The 26,038-nt window shown below is 31.0% G+C and overlaps 1 protein-coding gene across 7 annotated transcripts in view; it reads right to left on the reverse strand.

Annotated features, from left to right (window-relative positions):
• The window catches only part of fwd (phosphatidylinositol 4-kinase beta fwd), a 95,517-nt gene that overhangs the window by 13,991 nt on the left and 55,488 nt on the right, over positions 1–26,038 (reverse strand). For 3 of the 7 annotated variants that reach the window (XM_017614301.1, XM_017614303.1, XM_017614302.1), the window contains one exon: positions 2,844–2,955. In XM_017614301.1, the coding sequence (XP_017469790.1) occupies positions 2,844–2,955 (112 nt within the window). The other 4 variants (XM_017614308.1, XM_017614304.1, XM_017614305.1 and 1 more) reach the window with 4 other exon arrangements.

Here is a 26,038-nt window from a genome sequence, read left to right on the forward strand (position 1 = left end):
TCCAAAGTTTGAAATTTTTATTCACAAGGTTTTTGTTGCCGAATGGGCTATACATATTTTTATAAAATATGAACGAAAAAATTTCCTATGGCTGCATTTCTTTATTCATTCTGAAGGTTTGGAATAAATGATTTTTTTTGGAATTAAGTTTTTTGTTTACTTATTCTTTAGAACATTCCTGATGATATGTTAACGTATATTTCAAACGCATTCTGTTTATTTCGGCTGTGAAATGGGATTATCCGGAATGTATAAAGAAACACAGCATTTGAATATCGTAAAAAAATCAATGCAAAATATTTCGGGGACTCACACTATGCAGATTAAGTTTAACTAGATGTTCCACTTTATACATTTTTACATACATAACTACATATGCAAGTACATACAAACACATCAATATGTATCATAACAATTACCCCATAATCAAGCCCATACTGGTATCGCTGTACGAATAGCGGTGTATAAACAGAAAAAGTGAAAAAAATAAACCATGTCTGAAACCATATAAATTCTGCGAAGAAAACAATATGCAGCAAAAACAAAAAAAAAAATATTGCAACAAACGCGCATTCAGACTTGTGGCTTGTGGTAGATATTTAATTTTTGTGCAACTCATATTTTTAGGCATTAAAAATGCATTTTATTTACCTAGAATTTGCAATTTCATTGCACTTTGCACTCGTGTGCATGTACCGATTGAGAAAACAAGTAACGTCATTGTTTTTGTTCCAGAATTTTCGTTGCTTTGAGGAATGGCACTAAAGTGAACAGTAGTACTGATTCCATTGCCAGCGAAATATAGTAAATTAAGTTGAAAAATTATACAAATATACTGACTGCAAATGCGAGTTAAAATCTACTTACAATTAAAAAGTATTAAAATTATATTTTTTTTTACTAATCACACTGTTTTCAGACTGCCACTAAGTTGAATGGATATTTCAAATTGAATATGTACTTATGTATGCAGTATGTATATAAAAATTCAATATAAAACTAACTCAATTTAGCTGACTATTTGAGCATATTAATGGGTGAAAGTTATTCTTCACCTTAAGTAGATATACACCTCGGGTCATAATATTATGTACACGACATATTTGACTATTTTTCTTTTGCTTGCCTAACGTTTATTAAATTCTTATAAAAGTCAAGCTCATTATATAACCAAGACCATACAAATCCGAATTTCAAGCTGTGTTGCCAGACTTTGTTTTTTCTTTTTCAAAAACTAAATTTCCGAAAAATATTGTATTTTCGACCAAACAAATACAAGCTTCAAAGTAAGGCTTTTACATTTTGTTAAAAATATCTACACTGCCGGCAAAAAGTATTGGCACAGCAAATTTTTCACAATATATGCAACAATTTTTATTCTAATATTTTTCGCCCAATTTTTTTATTAAAATATGGTTCATACTACAACAAAAAACGTAAAAATATAATTCATAAACTTTGCGCAAAACTCACGAAAATTCAGCAAATTTTCACGCAAATGATCATTCTTTTATCAGATTTTTTTGAATTTTTTTTGAGTATGCAGATTTGTAGCTCAATCAACTTTATTTTAATAAAGTACAAGTTTTAAGTAGCTAGGAATTACCGTTGATTTTTGGCGATTTTTTCACGCAGTCTCTTCCATACAAAATTTTTTTTCGAAAATACATTTATATGAAAAAAATGCAAAACACCTTTAACTAAAAAAAACAATGCGATGTTTGACTAAGTACAAACTTGCATTTTGCAAAACTGTGTATTCAAATAAATTCTAAAAAAGTTGAAAATTTGCTGAATTTTCGTGAGTTTTGCACAAAGTTAAGGAATTATATTTGTATGTTTTTGTTGTAGAATGAACCATATTTTAATAAAAAATTGGCAGAAAAATATTAGATTACAAATTGTTGCATATATTGTGAAAAATTTGCTGTGCCAATACTTTTTGCCGGCAGTGTAGATATGTTTAATAAAATGTAAAAACCTTACTTTTTTGAAACTTTTGTTTGGTCGAAAATACAATATATTCCGGAAATTTACAGTTTTTGAAAAAAAAACAAAGTCTGGAAACACAGCTTGATATTCGCATTTATATGGTCTTGGTTATATAATGAGCTAGACTTTTATAAAAATTTAATAAACGTTATACTTTGTTATACATACACATCGTTACCTTAATATAGAAAGGCCCTATCCCACATCGTCGCTGAAATACAAAAAGCCGTAACTAAGTAAAAATCCAAAATTTCCTTTTTGATTTATTATGATGCATTTCACCGAATTATAAGTCCGCACATTAATTTAAGCAATAAAAAAATGTTAGCTAGTTGCGCTTATTTGCATTTCAACGACTGTATGAGTTAGGGCCTTCTATATTAGGGTGTGTCTAAAATTTAATGGGCTATAAAACTGCATACACGAATTATTCTAAAAATTGATGATTTCTGTACATATATTTTGTTAAGCAGTTATGTAGTATATCCACGTTTGCACACGTTATGAAAAAGCTGAGCAAATCTTGTTTTTTTTTTTGTTTTTGAATTTCAAATTAAGCTTTACATTGCTCCATTGGAGCGCGTAGGCGATGTGATACAAATTCAATTTCCTATCAATTTTATTACTTCCAACTTTTTACTTTATTATTTGTTCCCTCTCCTGTCGATGTGATTTGCTTAAAAGATTTCCTAGAATTACAAACAACGTCAATGTTTGCGTGGTACTAGCGCCTACGCAGAGTATCATCAAATAGTACATCCTGTGATACAGGTTTCTATGTTCACTCAGCCGGCGATGTACGAGTACTAGGTAATTGTTTTTGACATTTTTAGTTGTTATTTGCAACTCACCTCCGGTATGCGCTGCAGAGCGCTATCCAGACTACGATTGCGATGATGCTGTGTTAAGTTGATACGTGTGTTGGTCACTTGTGAAACGGGTGGCAATAAAATGCCCATTGACCTGAAAGTATAGAAGAGAGAGAGAGAGAGAGAGATAGACATAGTTAGTTAATTGGCAAATAAACGCAAGGAATTTAGATATTTGATAGACGTTTTTATGATGTAAATATGTATGTATGTACATATGTATGCATTTATGTGGCAGTATCTAAAAATAAACATAAAGGGACGACGATTCAATGTTCCAAGTATGCAGATATACCCAGTGTACAAAAATATGCAGTCGATCATTCACCATTGTTCCACACAAGCGCTCGCAACATTGAAAATAACTAGTGCACCCGCATGGCGTTATAACGCCCTAAAGTTTAATTGAAAACCCTAGAAATTATTCCAAATGTTAGTCAGAGTTCTAAACGATCCGAGTGCCATATTTCATCTAAATCCATGCAGCCGTCTCCGACTGAAGAGAGGTCTCGCATAGTGTCGGTTTTTAATATCATCAAATTTTAAATCCCCCTGTACCGGTAAAAATTTCTGACTTCAAAAATTAAAATGTTATTGCACATCTACCGGCCAAGGTCTTTACTTCGACCTCTCATATTTGAACTTCGAAAGGACGGTGCAAATATAATAACCTTGACACTCATATTTTAATGTTTCGTAAATGTTGGGTATAAGTTAACAAAATTCGACTTTCATACAGGTAGAAATCATTTCCAAACAATTTTCAAACTAAAACCTTTTGACATCTCTGTCGTCTAACATTGTGATAAATATTTCAATTCAGTTATAAATTAAGTTGAAACACGTGGCAAACCTCCTAATAAAGGTCACAAATAAAAGCCTTTAAACTCCATTACGATTGATATCCATCTTTTAGTAATTCATCTAACTTTCTAAATAATTTGAATGCAACTTTTTAAACAGGTGGCAACCCTCTTCAATCATTATAAATGTTCAAACTAAAGATTTCTTAACACTCTTTCGTTAGACACCCGTATTTTAATATTTCATATTATATATAAGTTAATTAAATTCAACTCCTCAAACAGGTGGCAACCCTCTTCAAATTATTTTCAAGCTAAAACCTTCTTAAATAACCTTCGTCGAACATCGTTATACATATTCTAATAAGCTGATGAATTAAGTTGAATTCGATTTTTTGTACATGTGGCAACCCTCTAATTATAGTTCAGAAATAAAGCCTTGTCAAACCCATTTCGTGTGATACCAAGATTTTAATAATTCATTAAAATTATTATACATATAATTTAAATTTCACTTTTTAAACGGGTGGCAACTCTCTTTAAACACTTCAAAAATATTCTTAGTGTTAAAACTAAAGATTTCTTAACGCTATTTTGTTTGCCATATTTTAATTTTTCAAAATATTTACAAACAATTCCTCCTTAAATTCTTTTCGGTTGGCGCCCATATGGGGAGTATGTATTTTCATTACCTAATTCCCTTAATTAAATTTGAACTTGATTTTTTTAACAGGTGGCAATTCTCTTAAAGTTGAGTTAAGAAACAAACCTTTTCAAAACCATTTCGATTGATACCCATTTTTAATAAATGGTTTAATATTTCTTTTAAATTTCAATTAAATTGTTTAAAGGGTGCCAACTAGTTATTTTGACGCCTCACTTTTGAAAATCGAACGAACGGAGCAGTCAGTTGTTTGCATTGAAAAGCGAAGAATGCTGAATATGATTCGACAATTGGTGTGATGAAAATGAACTCTACCGAGGAAGTATTTACGCAAGTGTAGTCCTAAATAAAAATTTTTTATGAAGATCTCACGTTGAACAAAAGAACTTCAAAGCCGGCGTTCTGGCAATGTAAAAAGGTATTTACAACTTTCCCACGCAATTCGCTGTCAAATTGAGAACGGAAAAATTTATTTCGATGCGTGAACAGTCAGAAAGACCTTTCTGTCACATTTCGGAAATCAGTTTCAGAAAAAAAGTTGCAACATGTGACTGAAATTGAGAGAGCACAAATCAATTTTGGAAATATATTTCAACTTGCTCGTGCTGTACTAGCAATCTGCAATTCGCATTTCGGAAATAAAAAACCTCTTTCGAAAGACACTTTACATGCAAGGTGTGACTGCTCATGCAACTGCTTTCTGAAATTTCTCAATTTGATTTAAATATATATTGCATTGCCACGTCTGACAGGCTCTTAACGCAAGTGTTTTCTCCAATGAAAGCTTTTGCAATCAAATTAACATTCTATCGACTAATTGTTTGCATTTGGTAAATAAAAAATTGCACGCATTCCAAGTATTAGATAGGAAAAATATTTCAAGGAATTTTAAACATCAATTAGAAAACTATTAACTACTAATAATGCCACACATTCCATTTAAAAGGAAAAACATTTCACAGAATTTGCATTATTTCTAAAAGCTGAACTCAACGTCGAGGGCGCGAAAAGATAACACTTTTAAAACTTTAAGCTTAGCTTTGGTGTTGTGTAAGTGAACAACTTCGTACGGATGAATGTATTTCTATCAAGCTGCAGAAGCGAAGGCGAGCGACAGAGCGACGTTAAAGTTGTGTGTGGTCGGGTCTTAGGTCTATTATAGTGGCATGCGACATTTGCAAATAAAAAAATTAGATAAAAGCATTTATTAACCGACTTCCACAAAAGGAGGAGGTTATCAGTTCGTCCGAATATTTTTTTTTTTTGTTTTTTTAAGTTACCGCATAACTTTGGACCACGTCAACCGATTTCGATAATTTTTTTTATGCATCAGAAAGGTAGTAGCTCAGAGGTGATCCCATACTAATCTGGTTTAGATTCGATCAATGGATAATGAAATATATATATATATATATTTTATGAGAACTGAATTCGGTTTTTTTTGCTAAAAATTGCTTGTTTTTAAATGTATGAATGTTTGCCTCTATTGAAAATCTCTTAAGTTTTATTATGACTGAAAGTTAGTTTTAAGTTAACCACAACACGCCATTATTTGTTTTCGAAATATGTACATAAAAAAAAAATGTTAATTAAACTTCACGAATAATACACACGATTTTTTTGATAAAAGACATCACCACATTTTAAATGCTATTTCTCTCTTCTATCGAGGTTTGCGACTGTTTTTTTTTTTTTGGTATTTGTGCGACCTTTGGCCTTTCGGACGAAATTCATTCGATATGCTTTAAAATCATGGAAATCTAAGGCAATGGCCTGTAATTATAATCAAAATAAAATCAACTCTAATAATAGTTTCAGCTTTCTTGACAGATGGATATGCAATTTTATGCCGAAAAGCTGCAATTAACTTTAGCGTCGACTTTGTTTCGATTTTTACTACGGGCTAAGAACTTTAAATAGCTTTTGGTGGATTTTATACACATTTGGCTTCGAAGCAGTTTTAACATTTAATGAAGCACAATTTATCACTACACGGCATTACATGTCAAACATTAAGTGTAAGAAAGTAATGTTCCATGAACACATGGAATTAGAATAGTAACACTATGTTCACACAAATTGACACACATGTATGGATATGTACATACATATTTACATATGCAATTTCAGACAAGAGAGCAAAAAACATGATACCTTTAAAAATCAATAAAACGCTTTACTAAAGCGCACAGATTTACTATTAAAATTGGACTTTGCACGTATTTTTTATTAGCTTAGATGTTCTCAAAAATTAAATAAAATAGGTACATATTTCTAACCTGTTTGTGGGTCACAAAAGTCAATTGCACTTTTTTCGTTTTCTTTCTTCAAACACTGTCATACCTATTGCCTATTGGTTTTGTTGTTTTTTTTTTGGTATTCAGCACAACTGCAATATGTTTGTGCTAGAAATGATTAAAATTAATACAAGTTTTCTCAGCTAATCGTTGCTATAGTTAACTGCATTTACTTGTTGTTTCTACTGTTTCTACAAGACTTCACTTTTAATTTGCTTTTTAGTTTATTTTTCTCACTTTTTCAATGCAACTGATGCGCAATATGGCAGGCGAGATTATGGAAATAAAATCCATATTGAAATTTATTTACACACATTTCATTACGCTAAAATTCTGGCCATTTTCATGCTGCCGTCATCAGCAACTGCAAAAGCAAGTAGTAAAACGATACGAATTTAATGAGAAATCAATTTTCAGCCACGCATCAAACAAGTTGATGGCCAAATTGAATAATAAAAAACGAAAAAACTAACCATAAATACTACACAGTTTCACTAGTCGAAACGAGCAGCGAAAAAGTCAGCTGATTTGCTATACACTCACATGTACACATGTTTTTTTTTTTGTCAGCCGCACGCTTTTTTCACACTTGCATGATTAATAATCTTAAAATAAATCGTTATTGGTATTTTTCCTTAATTTAATTACACTAAAAAACAGCACTTGCTCCAAAAGTACTTTTGCTCGATATGATGATTTTTGGTTTTATTTTATTTTATTTTTTTTCTCGTGTGTAATCGGCCTTTTACTTCAAAATACAAACTTCGAGGTTCCACGTTTGGTGACTAACTGAATACGGCGCCAGAGTGATTGGCGGCGGGCGGTACAAGGCAATATGAGACTAAGAGCAGAAGTAACAAACATCGCCAACAACAAGTGCGCCCGCATTGTAGGTTATCAGTGTTGCCAGAGAAACATTTCGTTTGAAGCTAAAACGGTCGGAAAAAAGGAGCTGAACAATACTAATATTTGCTCAAATGAAGAGCTACATGTTTTTTTTAAATTGAGCATTGACGTAATTTTTTTTTACATTTTCCGCATTTTCAATAAACACAACGAATTTTATAAATTTAAGTGCTAAAAAAAACTTTAAAGCCACAATAAGGTGCATATATTTCTAGTTCATTGCTACGGCACTTATAACACTTCTATGTATGCATATATGTACTTATATAAATTAGACAATGAACTAAAAATACTTTACAAACTGTTAAAATCTGCAGTTTCAAATATTTGAATTGACCATAAAACCTCGGGTTACGAATAATTTTTTCGCAAAATTATTCTGGACGGTTTTATTTCCTTCGCTCCTTAAGGTAAAATTTGTAGGGTAAAAACAAAATTCGTGCTTTCAGAAAAATGATTTTCTTCTAGATAATCTTTGAATTCATTAACTTACATATATCCAACAGTTTATGGTGAAGTCTGTATTTTATCGTAGATACAAATGTATGTTTTTCCACTGCATTTTTTCTACCGTGGTCGCCTGAAAGAGAAAACACCGTCTGAGCTTATCGGAGCTCGAATTACGGCCCGGCATAGTTTGTATGCTCCCGCGTACGCTGTAGAAACTAATCGACTTACTTGCCCAATTTCCATGTGCCTGCGTGCCATTTGCATTAGGAATGGAACGTTTCTAAGCATTACTCGAAATAGAATTACATGAAGGTATCGAGAATAGCCTGAGATCAGCACAGTAAAATAAATTCTAGTCAACACTAGTACAATGAGATTACAGATTTTTAATTTTAACACATTACCAAATACAACTAAAACTTTCTGGAGCACAAAAGGTGCTAGATAATTTTGAAAAGAGCTTACAAAAAAGAGTTAGGAGCTAAAGTCCAATTCTCGGAGCTAAATAGAAAAATAAAGAGCTAAATCTAGCTCCAAAAGCACCAAAATGGCAACACTGCATGTTAGGTATACGCGACGGAGCGCAGTGGGTCTGCATGAGCGCAGATGTGGGATTTTCACGCTCACGAGTGCCTACGAGCAAACGAGTGTACTAAAAACGTTGCGAAGTGGGCGCTTAGGTGACTCAAAGGGTGCAAGAGCGGGCATAGACGAGTGTTTAGGTGCAAACAGTTGGAGCAATTGAAATGGGGAAAACTACGAACACAAAAAAAAAACAAATAAATACAACTCAAAATGTGCAAGGTGAAGAAAACAATAAACACAGTAAATAAGAGACATAATAAAAAGTAAGTCAAATACAAATTTTTTATTCAGTCAAATCAACAAAATATGTATGTATCTTGAACTGAATTGACTTCAATTGGTCTATTCGCACGTCAGCAGAAGATGATGGACGATTGACAAGGGATAGATGGGGTGGTGAACGGAATGACTAGATTGACGAGCGTACATAAGTACCTAAACTGCCGGAACAAAGTATTGGCACAGCAAATTTTTCACAATATATGCAACAATTTTTTTTTCTAATATTTTTCCGCCTATTTTGTATAAAACTATGGTCCATTCTACGACAAAAAGCATAAAAATATAATTCCTAAACTTTGTGCAAAATTTGCGAAAATTCAGCAAATTTTCAACTTTTCAATCAGATTTTTTTGAGTATGCAGATTTGTAGCCCAATCAATTTTATTGTAATAAAGTACAAGTTTTAAGTAGCTAGGAATTACCGTTGATTTTTGGCAATTTTTTTTCACGCAGTCTCTTTCATACACATTTTTTTTTCGAAAATTCTTTATATGGAACAAATACAAAACACCCTTAACAAAAAAACATCTCCAAAATCAATGCGGGTTTTTAATAACTCTGAACTTGCATTTTTTACTAGAATTTAATGGGCTGCAAAACTGCATACTAAAAAAATTCTAAAAAACCGGTTTAAAAAGTTTAAGATTTGCATAAAAATTTGCTGAATTTTCCCGAGTTTTGTACAAAGTTTAGGAATTATATTTTTATGTTTTCTTTTTTTGTTGTAGAATGAACCATAGTTTTATACAAAATAGGCGGAAAAATATTAGAAAAAAAAAATGTTGCATATATTGTGAAAAATTTGCTGTGCCAATACTTTGTTCCGGCAATGTACATTCATACATAAATACTTACACCTATTTTTGAAACCGTGTGCCATACATAAATATAAAAAGCAACAAAAAATAAAATAAAATGTATTCAATATATTCTGCTTTTAATTAATAAATCAAATGTCCGGTTTTCCGAACTTTTGTTCGTTTTGTTATGTCATTTGATTATAAATTTTTTGGAACCACTGTGCATATAGTATATGTAAACATTTACTAGTGATTATATGAACTCGTATGTATGTAAGTTAGCGAACAAGCGTTACGAATGTAGATAGTATAATAGAAAAAGAAGCAGAATAGAGCGTGCTTAACGTGACAAGTTTTATCATTTTTACACCAATTTCATGACTTTTGTTTACAACTTTTAAGTTATGCAAGTACTCATCATTAACTATACTTGCGATTTTTTGTTACCAGCTTGAAAATATGTACATATTTACATACATACACAGATACGAGGGTAGTTTAAATAGTCAGAGATATTTTGAATTTCCTATGTAGTAACTTTAAATGCAACACTGCTTCTGCCAGCAAACATCAGCACATTCTCCCAATTTATATATCGATGGTCCTCTGCAATAACGACACAACTACAAATTTCATATATTAAAGTATAGCCAATTAAAGATTTTGTGTTTTGTAATTTACGAAACGAAACGAAAAGTGTCGTTATTTCCCATAAAACCATCACGAACCTATCGAGTGTTTTTGATTTAAGCCAATATTCACGATAAATGTTAGGACATGTGCCACTGCTTAGTAGTAAAGATTGGCTACATCGGTTTTGTGACAAATGGCAAAACTGCGCCTCTGCCGGATTCGTAACAACTAAGCATATGTCGATTTGCCAGGACGAATAGAAGAGGCTCTGGTGGATAGAAAATTCGCGTTGGGTGTGTTCCCGAATATAAACAGGGTTTTCAACAATGACACAAAGTAAGGCATTTTAGAAGGAGTGATGACGATAGGTGTTCACCACGCTTTTTCGAACTGAAGATGCCAGAACGAAAAAAAAAAGTGAGCTTCAGTTTGTTTAATTTTGTTTTATTTTTTAATTAATTTTTTACTCCACTTATTTAGTTGAATTTTTGTTTAAATTTTTAAAAATATCTGTCTTACCAATTTAACATTGAACAAAAAACTCACACACTCGCTGACATACATACACATGCATATACTAATTTAGAACTCGCATATTAGAAAAACGGTTAGTGAGTACTAAAGTGAGAGTCAACAAAGCAAGCTCTCCCGAAATGCGCCAAACATTGTCTCGCTCTTCACGTATGGAGAGCGTTCTGTTGTGGAAATTGCAAACGTTGATTTTTTCTTTCTTTCTTCTTTCAAGTTGTAGATATTCAACAAACCCACCATTATTTGAGTGCAAGAAAATAAAGCAAAACATCGATTTTGCGCTCGTGTCAATTCAACGAAAAGAAACGAAAAAATATAAAAAAAAAAACATACTTGTAGTAACGAGTATGTACATAGGCAAGAGACAATAAAAACAAAACAAAAACGATTAAATGTACTTGTAAGTATTTGCTGTGACGGCGCCAAAGAAATATAGTAATAAGTGCAGAAAAGTTTCCTATAAAAGAAAATGTGTGACAGAGTGCAAGCGCGAACGAAAAAAAAATTGTAAAATTTAGATTAAATTAAGAATTGTTTGCATGACAATTAGCACTGTGAGGTGTATTTTTTGTCAAAATAATAAAAAATAAAAAACAAAGATACTTCTACCAACCAAGAAACAAACTCACTCACACTGTTTTACATTTTTGGTAGCATTTCCGTCGTACTTGCATATGAACACACGTATAGTAGGGTGTTCCAAATTTCCTTGTTTCAGCCAAAAATATACAAAGTCAAAGATTTAGCACCAAAATTCAAAATTATAGATATTGTCTGCAACTTATGTTTATTTATTTATTTATTTTTTAAATTTTAATTTAATATATATTTCTATCTATCTATGTATAAGAAAGAGAAACCCCATAAATAAAGCATTCAAAGTTTGCATAAATTTCACAATACGAATCAATCTTCAAAAAATTGTAATCAAAATTTTAATCTTTTTAATAAGAATAAAATTAAAATAAACAAAATGTTAAAAAAAATCACCGGCAATTTTTAGCTATTTGTTATTTATATTTTATCAGAAAAAACTGCGTAACCTAAATTTTCTAAAAATTTGGATTAAAAAGTTTGAAATTTTGATGAAAAATTTTCGAAGTGTGATTAATTTTTGTGAAATTTATGCAGGCTTTGAAGCTATTATTTGAGTGATTTCTGTTTATTTAGACTGAATTATATTCTAAATGAAAATCATAATTTCATTTTAAAGTAAAGTTGTAAGTGTTATGCATAAATGAAAATGATGCAATTAAGTTATATACAAAAATGTATTCTTTTATGTTGGTTCCAACAAAAAAAAAACACATCAGGCACTTTATTAAAAAATAGCTAGTAAAATTTTAAAGCTAAATATATATGTATCATAATTTTATTTTTGGAAGATTTCCGAAGGGAAATATTCTTATTTGATCAAAAAATATTTATTTTGGACGATTTTATAGCAACTCTACAAAACTATTTATTTTCCTCGTGTACGGTGGCACGGTTAAATATTAACTGATTTAAAAAAAAATACGAAGGGCCTTAATTTCTACTATATTCTGCTGGAGAGTGGCAGTGGGAAAATTCCAAAAATTTAATTTTCCTATCTATTTCTGAACCACCCTAATGTGCGCGTACATAAGCCAAAAGCAATTACTGCATTCCGGAGTTGTGCAGATAGCATAAGTAGAGGAAATTATTGCTTTGCTTTCTTTTTTTTAATTTCCACTGCACTGCGATTTGCACTCAATTATTAGCAGACTTTCCACTATTGCCGTCTAAATCAATGCATAAACAAACAAATTCGTTAGAAAAGGTTGTAAGCTAGCGACAGCATAGCTGACTGTGTGGCGTATACGCAACTTTTAATTAAAAACCACTTTGTAAGACAAATCTTTTAGTTTGTTTGAAATTTCTAAGCAGGATAATTCTGCAGCTTTGAATGAAATTCAAGATTAAAAACTTTAATTAAGTACCCACTATTTATGCACATACATATGCGATGATTGCGAATAACTGCACCAATCATAAAAAGCAACAAATTAACACACACACTTACATAAAAAAGTGTAAAGAAGCACTCTGCATAACCAGCAAAATGCTAAAACATTCACGAAGCCAAGCTACGACAGTAAGTAAGTGCATGCAGGCAGAAATAAGACTACACATACAACGCAAGCACAAAAGTCAGCGATTTGGCCCGATTGGTGGTGAAGAAGGAACAGTGAAGGTGATTTGGGCAAGATAAACCGGTTTGATAACACCAAAAACAAGAACTGCATAAATACCAGCGGTATTCGTAAACAAGACACGACCATTCTTGGCAAAGCAGTTAGACACGTCTTACTAAAAAAATAAATAACAAAAAAGTAACTTTAACGTCAGCAAAACCTGAAAATGTTTGTAGAGGAAGTCAAGGAACAGAATTCGCTTAAAAAAAAAGAAAGAAAAATAGAGTTTATATAAGAAGACAGCAGTGTTTTGAAACACGATAACTAAGTCGACTTAATGTACAGTTAAAAAGAATTGGGAAGAAGCTACAGGAAAACAAAAAAAATAAGCAAACAGAAAAATTGAAAGTAGAAGCAAGGTTCATATCAAATAAATTAATAATGCCCAATCATAAAGCCTAAGAAACGTAGATGTTTAATAAATTGAAAATGTACGGCAAGTAAAATTGAAAGCAAGGCAAAAATAAAAAGATGAATAAAAAAAGCGAAACAGAAAAAAACTCAATAAACTGTTGAATAAAATAAAATAAAATTATCAAAAAAAAAAGAAATAAAACAAATAACAGAAAGGCTTAGAATTGTAAAGTTAAAATACATATTTCGATCTATTCAAACCAATAATGGTAGAGTCAAATTACAAAAATCTGAAGATTTTTTTGCATGGTGTCTTCTTTTCTTCTTTTTTTTTTACTTAATACTCTAGGGTCATTCGCAAGGAATGCAGCTATTTATAGGAATTTGACCAAGCTATGCCACAACATCATCATCTCATCACAAATCGTTTTTACAGTGGGTTAAAATTACCATTTTTTGGTCAAAATCGAATTTTAATCTATGAAATTTTTTTATATAAACCGACTTTGAAAATAGTTATAGTTTTTAAAATAAATTGAATAATACAATTTATCAACACATCTTTTTGAAGAACTTCTTAATCCTCCACGTTAAACCTCCACGAAAACGGGTCTTTTTAAGCCAGTTTTGAAAAATTGGCAGTTAGAGGGCTAAAATGGTCTCAAAAAAAATTTTAAGAACAAATTTTACTAGAGGTTATTAAATATCAAAATCATTTCATTTTAAATTACTAAAATTTTGACCATAGAATGGAAAAATTTACTAAGTGTGATGCGATAGCGTAAAACACTTTTGAAGCTTGAACTCCACGTGTTCATTTGGTGTCAAATGCGCTTTGATTACATTTTAAAAACTGACCAAATGTCGATACCGCAGTGCATGTCAAAGACTGTCGTCAAATTCCGGTGTCAGATGATTGACATTCCCTTTTCATTAGTGATGTCAGATGCGAAGTTAAATTTTTACAAAAAACGTAGAATACCGACCTTTTAGCTATAGAAAAACCAAAAATGTCACTGGATACAACTCTTCATGCTGATTTCAACCTTACCAAAATTGTTCAGCGCAAGTAAAAAATTAAGAAGATAGATAGAGAGAAGATGGAGGTTAAGTTAAATTTTTCGATATCAATATCTTATCGAGCTACATAACCGTTTAAACAACTAATGATGTCAAAATAATGATGATTTGTTTATCTTTCAGTTGATGTACATAATTTTTCTGATGTTTTATATTTTTAAGTCAAAAATACTACAAAACAAAAAATTTAATTTTTTCATAAAACTACCTTTTTTGAAGAAATTGCTATAGAAATTTACATTACTAGAAAGTACAAGTTATTACCTTATATAGAAATGTTTTTTATAGGGCAAAATTTAACGAAAGTAGTGGTAAAAATCGATTTGTATACATTTTTTTTTTTAAATGGTGTTTACCTAAAATTTGTTTTAAAAATAGTTATAGTAAATACGTCATAAAAAAAGGTATTAAACTTATCTTTGAATTGGCATCAATACTCGGTCAAGTAGTTTCCGACATATTAATCATATAAAAAATAGGAAAGTTGATGTTAAACTTGTCATATTTTCTTTGTTTTTTACTCGCCCCGAGAGCCGTTTTCACTTGGCTGTCATTTTATATGACCGTGCGTGGTGATATATGACAACAAACGCAAATGATACCAGATGACAACCAGTTTTCATTATTTCGACAACATTTGACGTCAGATATGTCCTAATGAAAACCAGGCATAAGTGCGCGGTTACCCATGAACGTGTACGTAGCGCACCGTAGAAAAATCACATTTGCTGTTAATAAAGAGAGAGAGAAACAACATCAACGTCACGGTGATGCGATGGTGAGTTTTTGTTAACACACAAATCCCATAAGATAGATCGTGTCAGCTGACAAGTTCTCCGTTTTTATGTCCGTGAGTAACTGCGCTTTAAATCAATCAGTGTTTGACTGTGTAACCGACTAGCTACTTCAAAATGTAATTTTTTTCAAATAGTACTCTTAAAGGTGAGTAGAATGTATTGACTTTAATTGAATCGAAGTAATGTGTAGTAAACACCTCACTAATTCAACAAGAGAGATGAAGAAGATTACTATCGCTACTTTGCATGTGTAAATATGTATGCCATCTTTTTTTAGCTATAAGAGCTAAGGCAAAAAAGTTACTAATTAGCGCGACAGTTGCTGATAAATAAAAGTGAAAAAAAAACAAAAAAAAAAAACATAATAATAAAACTAAACAATTTAATCAGGTGGCGAAGTCCACGTAACTCGTATGCAAGTGTTCAATTGGGCATGTATGCAAAGAATTTATAGAGATTGCGGGTTTTTTTTTTTTTGGTATGTATAATCGCTTTATAATGCTGTTGCAAAAATGTTGGTAATTGGCTGTTAAGTAAAACCGTTCGACAAAATTGAAACTTTCTTTACGCCCATGAAAAAATCAAGCATTTTCGAAAAGTAGAAGAAAGAAAAAAAAACCGTGTTTTGTCGTGTTTGTTTTTAGATAAAAAAAAAATTGTTCTCATATTCGTAATCAGCAAGTCCAGAAAAAACTTAGATACGAAATTTTATATATGTACGTAAATTATAAAAAAAAAAATCACACAATGTTCTATTAACTAATTCAACATGGGGGTTTTTCTGTAATACAATTTTTTATTAGAGTTGGGATTGGGTGTTATCAAATATGAAATAACCAATATCATCAATGTCTAAATTAGTATAAAAAGAAAAATAACACAAACAAAAACACACTAAAATAAAGTTGGTTAACAACAAAGAAAATAAACGCAATGCTCAGCGTGTGAGCAACACCTGGGCACCTGCTGGCTGGCAATAATACTAAATTCTGGCAGTTATGTACTACAATACAAATAAACCTAATTGGCATGTATGTAAGTTTGTAATTGCATGCATGCATACATATGTATATACTCATAACATGCGTATGCATGTCTTACTTGGTGTTATGCAATTTTACATGAAATTCCAATACACAAAAGCAGAACAAAAATAGATAGTAAAAGCTAACTAAGTATTTATTTATTTGTGTTATTCATAGAAAGGAAAAGGAAAAACAAAAAAAAAAAGGAAATGCAGCTAGGCAAGCACAATATAAAAATAAATACAATTATACTGGACACAGGTTTTGTTAGAACGACACTAAAAGGGGCAATAATTCAAATAGTTATTTATACATTTGCGTGGGCCGAAAATCCGCTATTTTAGAATTTTGATTGGTAATAGCAAAAATTTGGTTCATTATGCTCTAAAACCCATCTGTGTGAAAGATGAAAGTTTTTGGTCAAGTTCAAACAATTTTTTTCTTAGCTTACATCGATTCTCTACAAAAAGAGGTTCATATTTATATATAATTTTGTATGACTAATACTTTCGAAGATACTTGCAATTTAGTAAAAGAAATGTATTAATTAAGTAATGTATTTATTCATTAGTATTTTTTTCGAGCACATTGAACTTTTGTGGACTTGGGCGAGCCTAAGATATTGACCAAAAACTTTCATCTTCCACAAAGATTGTTTTTAGAGCATAATACACTAGCCAGAATATGTTTTCGTACAGTGTTTTTTTCTTAATATTTCCAATGTTTTTAATTTTAATATTTGCAATGTTTTAATTTTGAATAGTAACATAGTTCATTCTGCATCAAATTGCTTATAAATTAATGATTCAAAGTTTTTACAAAATTTAGGAAAGTTCGACAAGTTTTCACCAAAATTTTCAGCTTAAAATTTTAAACTTTAGAATTTTGTGAGTATGCAGTTTTGTAGTTCACTCAATTTCAGTATAATAAAGTAGCCATAAACTACCGTTGATTTTTGAGAATTTTTTCTTGCTGATGCTGTTGCGTGAGTTTTTTTTTTTTTTGTATGGGAAAAAATACCGAAGACCGTCAGTAAAAAAATTCTCAAAAATTCACGGTAGATTATAGCCACTTAAAACTTGCACTTTATTATACTGAAATTGAGTGAGCTACAAAACTGCATACTCAAACAATAGTGTATGTATGTATGTAGGCAGATTATTGACAAGCAAATATATTCATATTCGGATTCATGATCATTCAAATCTTTCATATTCATATTCTAATTCGTATCCAGATTAATATTTATGCTCATACTCACATTCATACTCGTACACTTATATTCCTAAAAGTGGTAGTTTAAGGGCCCAAAACCTCTTAATACGTCGCCTTTAATGATCTTATGAAATAAATAATAAAATTGATGAATGAAAATATTAAACAAATACGTTTTTTTATTGAGATGACAGCCTTTGTTTTTACAGCAATATGGGTAACCACAATCTGATGCAAATGGCCTTGTAAATGCACAATGCGGTATATTAGCAAATTTTAATTATAAAATAATGCAAATTATTGAAAAAAAAATTATGATAAGTTGAAAATGCATCGAAATATGCAAATTTAAGACCTCGTGTCCACGATTATCTATGTTTATCTGCGCCCTCCACCTGAAATGTGAAAAAGGCGACTCGTTCACAACAAATTTTCACGGATATGTATGCATGTACATTAGGGTGGCCATCGAATTTTTTATTTTTTTTTTTTGAAATTGCAAGACCCTACCGCCTAATTTTCTTCCCTTTTATGAGAAATATGATTGCCTATTTTTATAGATTTTTTTAAGTCATTTACGGGTCGCGACCTATCATTTTAAGTCAGAAAATAAGGTTTTACAGACTTATCAGTTTTTGAGTGACTATCTTTTCATTAAATTTTAAAGATGGAACATGTTGTGAGAAGAGGATTTATAGGCTTTTAAAATTATGTATATTAATCTATTGTCAGACTTGGATTGTTGGCACTTTTCATCGGCCAAAGAAAAAAATATTTTTTCTTAATTTTTTAAGTTTTGACCATCACTAATTTTCAATTAAGTCTATTTTCAAATAAACTGACACCTCATTTATTGCAATTGCATAAAAATTGTTGAAGTTGAAGTTCTTAAATTCGGCCTTAAATATTTTTGAAATCGGACAAAACCTACTCCCCCTAAAATATAGCTGGCTCTGAGTTTTTTGAAATTACCGTTACGTGGGTGGAACCCGTGGTTTTTGTCCGATTTCAAAAATATTCAGGGCGATACCTAGGGAGGCTAAGCAAAATGTGTATACTAAATTTGGTCGCGATCGGTCAAGTAGTTTTTGCGATACACATAATGATATAAAATGACTTCAAAAAAATCTATACAAATTTGCACTAATATTTCTCATAAAAACGGAAGGAAATTAGGGGATAGGGTCTTGAAATTTCAAAAAAAAAAAAAAATTTTTTCGATGGACACCCTAATGTACATATGTATATTTGTGCCATTATATCCATATTTGCATAGTGTTCACTCAAAGGGATTGTTTCTACAGTATGGAAATTTTTTATTATAGTATAGTATTTAACTCAATTTCCATGACATTGCAATGAAAATAAAAAATAAATTAATATTAATTGCCCAATATGTAGACATGTATATAAATACGTAAATATTTACATACATATGTACATAAGTATATGAAAATGTAAGCATATACACTCATGGACAAAAAAAAAACAGGTGCACGACATTTTGACCGGGCATGGCTATTTTTATTTCGTTTATTTCAAGTTAATTAATTTTTGAAAATGAAATGACAAAAAAACATAAGAAATTTGTTTTTTAGAAAAGTCGAGCTAATAATATCACAAGCCCCATAGAAATTCGTATCTCAAACTTTGTACAAAAATTTCAATAATTTTTTAACAAAATTTCAAACTTTTTAATCGCGATTTTCAGAAAAAATTCAGTTTTATATTTACAGCCTATTAAATTCTAGTTTAAAAAAGTGCATATTGAAGCGGTTAAGAATTCGGGTTGATTTTTAATATTTTGTTTTACTTTAAAGGGAAGAGAATGCGGAGAGCTGCCAGAAAAAAATCTTAAAAATCAATCAAAATTGCTTTGGCTATGATATAGAACTGCTTACCAAACATTTTTCTGGAAATTCTAAGTAAAATCTTGGAATTTTGTGTTTTTGTTTTTTTTTCTAATTTTTGTGCAAAGTTGTGTTGAAAACTTATTTGTCATTTTTTTTTTGTCCATGAGTGTATATCTTCTTATATCTACAAAAATAAAAATAAAATAAAATTTCTGACTTATTATACATACTACGTACATACATATGTATGTATTTATTAATAACATATTATTATTTTATACAAAAGCATTCCAAAGCAGGAGTTCGTGCGAGAGGGCGAACAAACGTTGAGTGTGCAGTCCCATTGCGACGGGACAAGCAGTACAACAAGCTATATTTACTTATATAGATATATATATATATATATATGTAAATCTACTAACATATCTACACACATACATATGTATAGGTATGCATGTGCAGCAGACAGACAACCACCAGTTGTTTTCACTGCTCGCCGCGATTGTTGACTTTTCCATTTATTCTGATAATAACACAAGCGGTATTTTTTTTGCACACTAAAATCGTGTTTTTATTGAATTTAATAGTGGCTGTAACAGACTTGCGTGTATGCATAAAATAATACAAATGTATACACAGAGTATGATAAAATTTCTTGAAAATTGTAGCCAGCAGAATATCCGTGATAAGAACCGTAAATGGAATATGGAATGATGCAGAATATCGTGAGATGCTAGCTGACCTTTTTTTTTGCAAAGTGATTGGCGCAGTCGATTCGATTCAAGGTCCCAGCAACATAAACAAAAAAAAAATATATGTATAATAGCGCTCTCACCTCGGCAGGCAACGGCAAACCTCCATGTATATTTCTTGCTTTCAAAAAGCCTCTCATAAAAACCCATCTGCCATTCGGAGCCAGCGTACAGTGTTCTATTTTGAAAAAATAAGAGACAAAATTAAATATCTCGCGAACGGGAAGAGATACCGAAGTAAATGTATGGGTGTTTTAAAGATTTTGAGCTGGATAATTTAATTTTAAAATTACTTTCGAAAAGAGATTTTAATTTTTTACTTTTTTGGTTTGAAACCAGTGTGCGATAAACTTTTTAAAAAGTTTTAGCCACACATATATTTTTGTTGTGCTTGCGTTTTCACTGTTGCAAAAACCAAAACAAGCATTCAAAACTTTTTTTCTAAAAGTTCATTGCACGCTGTTTTTAGGTCTAACAAAAGTTTACTTGTGAAGGTCAAATGACCTTCAAGAATAAATTTTTGGGGTTTTCGTCTTTTTTACCTAAAAAAAGCTTGTAATGAACTTTCTAAAAAAGAATTTGAAATACGTTTTTCGTTTCTTATGACCATGGTAATGGATTCCTTGACGCATGAATAGCAAAAATATGTGTTTAAAACTTTAGAAAAGTTCATTACTAGTGGCTTCAGGTAAAAAAAAATATATATAAAAAAATAAAACCTTCTATTTTTAAAAGTCATTTCAATGTTGAATAATACTATTTTTCCAGCATTCTCCATTTCAAAAGCTTTAAAATACCGTTACTTTTATGTCGCTATCTCATCTCGTTTTGGCGATATTTGAATTTGCGCCTTTTTTCCAAAATAGAACACTGTGCGGCGTAAAACTGAATGACAACATAAAGCCGCACAACACAAATTCGAAGAGAACGCATTCATAAAATAATAAATTTAAAACTAAAATGTATTTTTGGAGCCTATGTTTTCGATAAAATCCCAAAAGGTCCGTAAAAATCACGAAAAATATAACAAGAGAAATCCCGAAAAGTCCCGGAAACTCACGAAGCATTCCATTTTTTATCATTTTTTAATAATTTTTTTTTTTACATATTTCTACATTTAAAAAATATCAGAAAAATTTTGACGAACATAAATTTTAGATTTTATGGAGTTTCTAACGAAAAATGTTACCTTCTTCTTGCTGTCTTCGTTCAAATACTTAGAAGAGGGCAATGAAAAGGCAACTTTTACTGTGGAAAAGAAAACACCATAAGATTCACTACGAAAAATGCAAAAGCTTGCATCCTTATGCATATTACAATAATAATAGTTATAATATCGCTACCTATTTTTTTTAATTTATTTTTTTGATTCAGAATGACAGATAACGCGCAACTGCATCGATTTTTCGTCTCTCCCGAAAAATTTCAAAAAATGGACTTGGCACCTTTTCACCTTTCGGTGCATTTATTTTTTTAGCAATTCTATTGTGAAGCTAATAAATCTGCGGTTTTAAACAGCGTTATTTTATACTTCGACATTTTACGTGACTGGCACCGAAATTAACAATAAACACAGTCTGACAACAAAAATTTAATTGAAAATCTAGCTAGGTATTTTATTTTATGAGTTAAGAGTCAAGCGCAGAAATGCTAGTAAATTGTTTTAAAATAAATGTTTTAAGCTTTAGCTCCAGCTTTGAAAAAATACGACTCGCCATAAACAGTTTAGTTAATTATTGACTATTATTACTTTGAGCAAGAAAATCTCATGTTTTTTTATTTCATTTATTATTTATTGATGATGTTCGAAAGCAAAATTCGACTGGACATAATTGAATTTTCCAAACGACTAAACAAAAGTTACGTGTAAACTAGTTGCTATTCTACATTCGATAAATTTTTTATTTTTACCGCCGGAAAACTTATTTTTGCTCATTATTTTTTTTTATTAATTTCAACAACTCCAGCCAAAAACAAAAATTTCTCATTACACACAATCTCAACAACTCATCAGTAAGCACCGTGCCTATTAACAACATATACAACAATAAGTAATGAACCATTATAAGCAAATTACCATTACCATTTCGTTATATATAAATATTATTACCATCATTAACCTATGTATGTATGTAAGTCCATGCTTTTCATTGTGAGCGACAACACCATTCGAGAAATTCGTCGTCACCAGCAGCTGTTGTTTTTGTTATTGTTGTTGGCACTGTCAATTGTCATAATGCATTTAATTGTCATAATAATACAAAATGCCATGACTGGCTATGATGATGATAATGTTGGAAAGTGATGAAGCAGAAGAGATGGCGAGCATAAGCGAACTCGCGTAGTAAATGATGGAACTACATTGTGGCATAGATTGGCGTACATAATTACTTATTTTCAGATACATAGGGTACCTACATATGTATGTGTATGTATATAGCGGCAGTATGGCTGTCAGCTTCGTATTTTTCTTTACAGTCGTCCGCTCAAACGATTCATAGTTTCGACAACATTGCTAGATTGTCCACAAACATTGTTGTTGCTGCCAGCAGCTTATTTAAAAAAAACTTAATAATTCATTTAAAAAATATTAAGTCATTTCTTTAACTGGAAAAAGACTACAAAAACCCAAAAGATCGGTTGAATTCTGAAATATGTATTGAAATAAGTTTTTCAGTTTAAAGATGCTCACAATTTCATATTACTTATTTAACTTCGAAGTAGTACGTCCATTGAGCGGCTTCTTCTGATAATTGACATCAGAGGCCCTGAGGAGTTTATGCATAGATTTATCAAAATTCAAAATCTACCTCGAATGTCGAAACGGGAACATTATAATTTTTTAGCGAAAAAAACAAAAATCATAAAATATTAATTAAATGCCGGTTTAAATTATTTTACTCATAGCGATTACCGTCCCTGCTTCAAAAGTTCTAACAGTCTACGCTTTTTGATAAGGAAGGTGTAAAAAAAAAATATTATACAAGCTTAGCTTTGAATGCAACGAATGTAAATATTTTCCGACTCGAAAGTTATTAAAGCAACCGATTGAATGAAGAGTTATGTATACACATACTAATGTAGGCATTTATTTGCGTATACAGATGTACATTAGGCTGGTCCAAAAATATACAGGAAAATCACTTTTTGAAATTTCCTCTGCCGGCCACAGTAAAATTTTTAACTTAAATTGCATCATAATTTTATTGTTTGAAGATTTCTGAATGGAAATATTTTTATTCATTAAAAAAATTATTAATTTTAACCATTACATTTAACTGTTACTCTGTTGGTCTCTCACACCACGACAAAATCTTTAGATTAAAATAAAGATTTCGTTTACGCGCCAATAAATTTTACACTACGAACAGCTTTCATCGAGTCAGCGATGAGTTAATTCCGGCAGCGAGCAAACGTGTGCGGTGAGAGGTGCGGTAGTAATCGCATTTTAATTAATTACGCGTGGTCTGTGAGACCAACAACAGTATTGACGTAATTATTTTTCGAATGGTTTTTAAATCTCTTACCAATCAAACCATATCTGCCAGGAAATTTAACAGGAATTTCGAGCAGTACCAATATTTGTAATAGCTGCTTAACATAAAAAAAAACTGTTGTAAATTTTTACCTTTTTGTTTTTTTATTTTTATGTTTGTTGCATAGAAAAAGCCAAGAAAATTTCCTTGCTTAAAACACTCCCTAGTCTCCAGTCATTGTGAAAGTTGCCAAATTTTTTATTTACTCTTGCAAAATTGAAGAATTTTTAGTTTAAAAGAGTATTTTTCGTTTTAAATATATGAATAAATTTGTTGCTATTTGGTTTTTTTTCCTCTTAATATATGGTTTGAAGATATTGATAATAAAATTTAAATTAAATTTGTTTAAATTAAAAAACAAATTCGATGCTTTTTTATTTTTGTAAAACAGATTTTGGTGCAACGATCTACATCTATGTATATTTATTACTTTACAATAAAATTTGTGTGGTCTCACAGACCAATATCAGTAGTTATTCCATTTTTTTTAAGTTCTGTAGTAAGGGTTAAACGAATTTATAGCAATTCCATGCAACAATTTATTCTCGCCATATGAAATACATAGATATATGAAAATTTTCAAAACCCCGGCGGTTAAATGTTAAGCGATTTCAAAAAAAAAAAAATGTAGTACATTTGGAAAACTTCAAAGTCCCGGCAGGTCTTCTTACTTTCGATATTCTTCAGTTCAGAAGGGCGCAGAAAAACTTTTAAACCACCATAATGATGTACATACATACACACATAAACATATGTATGCATATACCACCAACGTATTCATGTTTTGCGCGCCAATGTATTGACGGTAAATCGAAGAGTTGAATGGCATCTAGTAAGAAGCATATAATCCTTGTAGCCTACATTGAAAATTCCATGAAAATGTACGCAAGGATTAGATGTAGAAACGGTGGTTTTGTGCTTCATTGAATATCAACATTAAAGGATAGTAAAATAGAAGAAAAACCTGCCAAAGCCAAAGGTAAGCAAAAGAGTCCCCCCTTCAATGGAAATCATGCACGTGATAGCATTTCATAGGGGATGCATGTAAGTATGTAGTAAATATGTGGAAAAGCTTAAAAGCGCCAACGATCAGAAGCATCAGCCGGCTTGCAAAGGTGTGTTTTTTGTAAGGCGTTAGAAGAGCTTCTAGGGAGAAGGGTTATTAACTAATTACACGCACAACTAGCTAGCTTCACCTTATACATAAGTGGTACCCAATTTGAAATGAAAGTAGTCGCTGAACTAATTAGGCGTTGCTGTGGAGTAATTAAAAAGGCGTTTTAGTGAGAAATATGAAGCGTGAAAAAAATAAAATAAAAAATAAATTAAAGGAGCGATGTTTAAATGAAAATATTCAGTTTGAAAGAATTTTGAGTCGCAAATTTTTTCGACATCGTCTTCAAGTAATTACTGCAATTGAAGTTAACTAAAAATAGTAAAAAGCGCTATTTACACCACTTTGTTGCAGTTACTCCTATAAAAAGCAGCGCTGGCTAAGAGGGCACACACCCAAGTCATTAAAGTTTTAGTATTCACTACGAAAATTACTACACAGTCTTGCGAGCAGGCAAAAGGAGTAAGTACATACATACATATGCATTCATGTGCATATGAACACATTAAAAATTCTTATACTCCATATTCGCAGCATAAGCAAAATAGTAGCACAAGGAAGCTTTGTAGTATTTTCATGCATTTTGATACATAGTAGATATAGAGTTCATTTACTATAGAGTTCATAGTAGACGTATGTACATATGTATGTAGTATTCTGCTACATTATAATATCTAGAGAGGGTACGTGCTTATATAGGTATATAATTTGCATTGGCAACAATGTGTGCTAGCAAAGTAAACAGAATATCGAAAAGACTGTGGGCATATATACTTACATACAGTGGCGAGCATTTAAATTGGGATTTCATTATTGATAAATAAATTTTCTAAAAAAATATGTTTGAATGCATTTATTTATGTTACGGATAAAACAAAAATTTAACACTAACACCAGAAAATAATTAAAGTTTTCCTTAAATTAAGATTTACATATGGGCATTCCCATGGTGGCGCACGTGACAGTCGTACGATTTCAATGTGATACAAAAAAGGAATACCATTTGTTTTCTTTAACTTTTTTGGGCCATTGTATAGCACATAATTAGCTCTATATTTAACCGAAAAATGAAATCAATCGAACTGCTTGGTCCTGAAATATAAGCATTTAAAGAGAGTGTCGTTACGTGACAAAAAATGGAAGTTGATTTTTTCTTTTCTTACAAAATCGCAAAACTCTGCGAATTGTGGATGGCTATTTTCATGAAACTTATTTTAATATGATTCGGAGAAATTCTAGTTGGTTTTTAGAGTTTTTTAATTAATACAAATTGTTTCAATTCTA

The sequence above is a fragment of the Rhagoletis zephyria genome, unplaced genomic scaffold (assembly GCF_001687245.7).
Source record: "Rhagoletis zephyria isolate East Lansing unplaced genomic scaffold, Rhagoletis_zephyria_1.1 Rzeph_scaffold_00808, whole genome shotgun sequence".
In the NCBI taxonomy this organism is placed as follows: Eukaryota; Metazoa; Arthropoda; class Insecta; order Diptera; family Tephritidae; genus Rhagoletis; species Rhagoletis zephyria.